The sequence below is a fragment of the Cariama cristata genome, unplaced genomic scaffold (genome assembly GCF_000690535.1).
Source record: "Cariama cristata isolate BGI_N322 unplaced genomic scaffold, ASM69053v1 scaffold38059, whole genome shotgun sequence".
NCBI classification, from domain to species: Eukaryota; Metazoa; Chordata; class Aves; order Cariamiformes; family Cariamidae; genus Cariama; species Cariama cristata.
The window spans coordinates 24,954-30,953 of NW_009634823.1; the positions used below are offsets into that span (position 1 = coordinate 24,954).

Below are 6,000 nucleotides of genomic sequence, written 5' to 3' on the forward strand. Positions count from 1 at the left end.
GAAGCCTGTCAGCCAAAGCCTGTTCCAGCTGATGGCCTTCCATCTCCATGCTATTCTCATCTAAGATACTGTACTTCTTCCTACCAGTGGCTGCTCTCCCCAGAGATGTTTTCTATTCACTCATTTCTTCACTCAGTGTGTGCACCCTGAGGTCATCCGGCACTGAGCATAAACCAAAACAAAACAAAAAAAGGGGTTCAGGCTCTCCTTGCCTACACCTGCCCTGAGTCCTAACGCCTCCCCTTTCTTATTCCAAATGAATCAATTCAAACAACTGACCTTTCACCAGAAGTTGGTAACTTCTTTGAGAAGTGGTGCTTGTCATAAATGAAAAATCCTAACCCCTGGAAAAGTAATTTCTGGTCTTACTACAGTGGATGCCCAGGTGAGACGCGTATCAAATCTCCATATCATGTTCTCTATGGCAAGCCATTGCCAAAGCTGTCAGGGAGCCCATTTTCCCCTGTCCTTTCCCCTCCGTGCCTTGAGATCAACTCAAGCCTTTCAAATGGTGTTATCTCTCTCTCCAAACCCTCAAACACCAGGAGTTTCATCTCTGACTTTAATGGGAATCATTAAATCAACGGGAACACAGATTCTGCGAGCAGGCTGGTATCGCTTGCAGCGATGTCGGTGTACCTTGGCGTCAGAGCTGCCGGCACACCTCAGAGAGGCAGGACTAGGAAACAAACCATGGAAGTGCACTGGGGAAGGCAACTCTGATGAAAAACCACGGGGTGGGAGGTGCTGGAGTGTCACACCGCAGTCTCACGCGTGTGCTTCACGTGCTCCTGAGTGTACGTGTCTGCAGGCAGATGTCTCGGTGCATGCTAAAGAGTGTCTCTTGGGTCAGAAACCTGCGTGAGGATACACTCCCTTGGAGGGGCTTCGGGATCAAACCAGCCTGTTGTTCCCTAGAGTTCGGGGGTCTGAGTGGGAGCCAGAGGGGCTTGTCCTTTGCAGGGAGGGTTAGGAGAACTCCGGAGAAGGCTTCCAGAGGCTGCAGAAGGAAAGCAGTGGAGGAGGGAGGAAAATGGGAGAGGAAGGGAGAGGGGGGAGAGGTGGAGAGAAAGAAAGAAAAGAAAGAAAGAAAGAGAGCACCATTATTACCACAGGAATAAATCTTACTTCCAAACTTTTCCAAGACACAAACCTCATGGAACCCACCGTTACCTGTCGTTCTCCTCTTCCCTCCTAAATTCGCATGCAAAACTACATAAATCTTCAACATGTGATAAATCAGAAAATGGGGTTATGCTCCCATCCTGAGACAGCAAAAACAAATTCCTCCAAAGCACCTTCCATGATATCAATGAAACAAAGCCCACAAGCTCCTTTGATTTTGCTCTCAAAGCAGGTGTAAAACAATTCCTTCTAACTTGGATTCCAAGCTACAGGCCATCCATCATCCATCCATCCCTCCACCTCACCCACCAAACAGAAAGCCAGCCCCAAGATACAACTGTACAAAACTAGGTAGCAACCGCTCCACCTCTTGCAAGCACTTGATAGCAACAAACTAGAACAACTGTGACATGAAAAGGGGAAAAAACAGGTGGCTTTTGAATTTCCATGCAAGGAATAAAGCTTAGTTTGCTATGGAGCATTGAGCTATACAGCAATACACTCTTAAAGCAAGTTTTGAATAGAACCTTTGAACCTGCCTCTTCTAAACAGGCAGCCTATAAATTATTGAAATATTTCTCCTCCTCAAAGAATGTGCTCATCAGTGGGATATCACAGCCTGTCTTGCTTGTAAGCAGACTAGAAACTCTTTCAAGGAACTAGATGATAAGAATAGTAAGCCAATATATCTCCCAGGAATATTTTCTTCTGCATGATCTTTGCAGCACTTTGGGCATTCAAGAATTGCCCTCCTGCACTGTGGTATCGCAAGGTGGGCGCTGTAGTGACAGAAAACAAAAAGGAACGTGATCCGCAGAAGCACTTCAGCATGGGGAATTTAGAGAGCTGGAAGGTGATTACCCAGGTTGGAAGCTGCTGTGGAAGAAGATGAGAGCACAGATCAGGGGAAAGCCCCAGGGGAGCTCTGACCTCTGGGACCGCAGCTATCACTTACTTCGAACAATGACACTGCAGGGAATATCCCTGTTTATTATGGATGTTTTCACCACTTCCAAGGGAAAAGTTATGAAAGTGCTTTCCCTGGGCCATGGCAGACCTGCTCAGCTCATGCGCTGAGCTGTGACAAGTGCCTGGCCAGAAGGGAAAACTGCAGCCCCTCTGTATCACTAATTTTTGTGGTTAGGCACTCAAGTCGTTGTGGAATAGTGTCCAGATGTGACAGACAAGGAAGATCATCCTCCTCTCCCACCCCAGATACCAGCCTCTGAAACATTTGGGCTTTTATCGCAGGTCTCTACTGCAAGTATCAGCACACCTTGATACTGCCTCATTCACAAGATCTAGGCTTCCAGCTTCCATCATGTTTTAAAACATGTTTTCATGTTTTGTGAAAGAAAGAATAGCTTTGTGCTGTGTTGCACAAGCTTTCTCAATACACATACACACACACCTTGTGTGTATGTTCATAGTATTGATGCATTACCAAAAATGGGTGGAAATGATTAAAAAAAGCTACGGTGTTCCTTGCCTCCTTCCTTTTTTAATTGCATTAAAAATTCTGATTTTATTGAGCTTGATCAACTGGGAGAATTCTGCGAATGACCTGAGAATGGATATCCTTCTGCTGAGAAGACAAAATACAAGCAAAGCATAGACAAAGTGACTTCACCATGTTCACAACACTATCTGCATTCATTTTTGATTGCATGTATTCAACAGACATGCCTGACAGTTAGGACAATGGCTGCCTCACAAGTGATTCAGTATCTCTGCCTCTCCAAGAAAGGACTGAAAAAGCTGCCAATTCATATCTCGAGCAGTCTACCAGCAAAACCAGGGACTTCACATTCCTAGGACTTCCAAGCTAAAGGATTTTTTTTTTCTTTTCCTCTCTATGCCTTCTTTTTACAAAACAAAAAAAACCCACAACACAACACAAACTAAAAAACACACTAAGCAAAACTCTTGCTAAGTTTTTGTCAGATTCAAGCAAAACCAAATACACTTGTTCCTTCCCTGGCCAGTTTCTTCATATGCCAGATTTTAAGTTTGGAGGCATGGAAGCAGTACAGGAACAGGCATGTGACTCAACACAAAGCAGAATTGTACAAAACAGGAAGACCTTCCAGTTCCACTGTTTTCAAAAACTAAGAATAATAACCGGATGAAACAGCAAAAAAGCCTGCTTCCACCAGAGACCTAATGCAAATAGCAAGTGCTGTCTGACCCTGACAGCTTCTCCACGTAGAGCACCCAGGAGGGACGGTCCCCTTGCCATCACAGCAGTGAGGCTCATGCACAAGCACTACAGGGTAGGGAGGATTACTGCAGGCTTGTCAGGGCTCACGCTAGGAGTCTGTGTGTCCTGCTTCATGCTCCCTGCCAGTGAGTCCCCAGCCCAAGCATTTGCAGCCCAGAAGTAGACCCAAGCGGGCACAGGGAAGACCAGGGTGCGATGCTGCACCATGTTCAAGGATGCCTGCTGGAAGGCGGTCTCCCCAGCTACAGCCCAGCCCTGCCATGCAGACCCAACTGGGACATACGCAATGTCACTTCTAGGACAGAAATTCCAGTCCCAGAGTTAGTCTGGCTGCCAGAAAGCAGCTATTATGTGGCTGCGGCAGGGACAGGGGTCTGCAGCTGGCATGCAGCAGCCGGCGTGCAGCAGCTGGCTAAAAGTAGCTCAGTGTGGAATTTCTCTCTTGGCCACTTGGATCTGAATTTCAAGCACGAGCCACCCTATTTCTGTTCGCCTGCGTTGCTCCTCTGCTCCAACATCCATCAGGCCCAGAATTTTTCCCTTGCAGAGTAAGATGCTGGCACCTCATTCCCACTCACTGGAAAGCAGCGTTTGGGGCATGTTAAAACAAAGTTTAGCCCGTCAGTCCACCCAGGGTGATTGGAGGCAAGAGCTACACCACACAGGGCAGACCTTTCAATACCTTACTGATCTGGCTGAGATGAAGCTCAGCAGAGACAAGGAGGACAGAGCAAACGCTGGGGTGAGCTGTGGCGGGCAGGGGGAGGAAGGACTCTGAGCCTTCTCCCCCTGCCCAGACTGAGCACTTGCAGGGTGTGCAGCAACTCCTCGCTATCAATCCGCTATAAACCCTGGAGCTGTTTCTACCTCTGTCAACATCTCCTGGGTTGTCTGCTCTCTCACCTGCAGACATCTTCCTCAGCTCAATACTGGAGTATCCCAGGCACAGCCCTACCTCATGGTGAGCCAAGTCAAGCCCTGTGGGGTCTCTGCGGGCATCCATGTACCACCCGCCAGCCGGGACAGCATTTCAGTTTGTCTGCCTCTCCTGAGGGATGGAGAGAGGACAGGACAGGGAAGAGCTTCCTACGGCCAGGTTATGGGCCCTTCCACCCCATGGTACGGCTGGTGCCTGGAGTCAAGCCTGTACCCTGCTGCTTTTCCTTAAGAAAAATCACAGAGCTCAAGCCCACCTCCTGGGATTCCTTGGGGCAGCAGGCAAAAAAAGGCTGCAGAGGAGCAAACCCACAGCAAACAAGGGCTGGTGGCCGCCACTCTGCCTGGGCAGTTGCATCATGGGAAGGACTTGCTTCTGCAAGTGGGTACTTACGCGGGGGTCCCACACAGGGTGAGGTGTGCCCGTGCCAGGAGTGCCCTCACTTCATATACTCCCCTTCGCTCACATAGTCCATAAAAGACCCCGGCAACTCAGCAAAATCTTCCAAGACAAGACTGGTGGAGTCCTCACCCAGCAGGTCACTGTCAGGTCGGGATGCCCGGGGACGCGGTGCCGGCAGCGGCGGCGGTGGTGGTGGTGGTGGCTGCGGAGGGGGCTCACCCCCAGCCGGGCCAGAGGCAGGCAGTGGCTCCTCGCAGTCCTCCGGCTCCCCCTCGGAGGAGGTTGGCCCGAGGACGTGGTAGAGGCTGGGCAAGCGGATGTCGAAGCGAAGGCCAAACTTGGCGAAGAGCTTCTCGTTGAGGGAGTACAGCTTCTCCGAGATGTCGTAGCCCAGGTGGGAGGAGAAGAGCCGGGCAACATAGCGGTCCTTCCTCAGGAGGAGATACAGCTTCTTCCTTGGCCAGGTGACGAAGCTGCAGTCGGTCTCAGCTGTCAGTGTGACCTGTGGGGCAGGGAGGGAGTGGAGTAAGCCTGACTGCCTGGGTGGAGGTCACCCACTTTGAGGCTGCATGATTCTCTCCAGTGAAGGCCCCCAGCCCCTTTGATGCCTGCTCTCCTTGGAGACAGTGGGGTTGGAGAGCCAGATCATCCAAGCTGAACAATCAGATAAATCCTTACCCACCTCCGTTTCCTCTCCCCAAGGAGCCGAAGACCAGCTTTTCCTATGCAATTGGTGGCATGCCCTTGCTTAACCCAGCCACATGGCTGGCTACATTTCACTCTCTTGCTTTCAGATGATGCTCCCTGTTGACACCTGAGCGATGCAGCCGAAATGACCAGGGCAGCACAGATGTCCTTATCCCTCTACAGAAATGTTACAGAGGGGGGGTGTTTCTGCATGCCCAGCCAGTCCAAGCCACCAGCGGGTAGCCCTGCGGCAGGCTGCCAGCCCCCCTGCTCCGAGAAGACCCCGGGTGCGGGAAGGGCCACCTGGAAGGTTGGCCTGGTCACCCCGCACTGGAGGGACAACATCCTGACTCGCCAGCTCTGCTGGGCGCTGTAAGGCTGAATGGCCTTGAAGGACTTGTGGCACAGCTCAGTGAGAGAGGAAATAAAAGGGTTTTACTGTGTTTGTGTGTAGGTAGGGAACTCACCAGACATTTTATTGGGTTGATTTTAGAGAACATTTCGTTTTGCTTTGGGTTTTGCCAGTGCTAACAGAGCCATTTTTCCCCCTAGCTGTAAGACCAGACTATTAATAATGAAAGACATTATATAATACACGAGTGTATATTGTAATATATAAATATAATAA

General features: G+C 50.0%; 1 protein-coding gene across 1 annotated transcript; it reads right to left on the bottom strand.

The window, feature by feature from the left end:
* Window positions 1-914: 914 nt before the first annotated feature.
* Window positions 915-5,187, bottom strand: LOC104167124 (popeye domain-containing protein 2-like; the record flags this gene model as incomplete). Its single annotated transcript, XM_009707271.1, has 3 exons — window positions 915-967; window positions 1,972-2,001; window positions 4,815-5,187. Coding segments are annotated over 3 exons (456 nt in total), but the record flags the coding sequence as incomplete, so codon positions are not given.
* Between the last annotated feature and the right edge of the window lie 813 nt (window positions 5,188-6,000).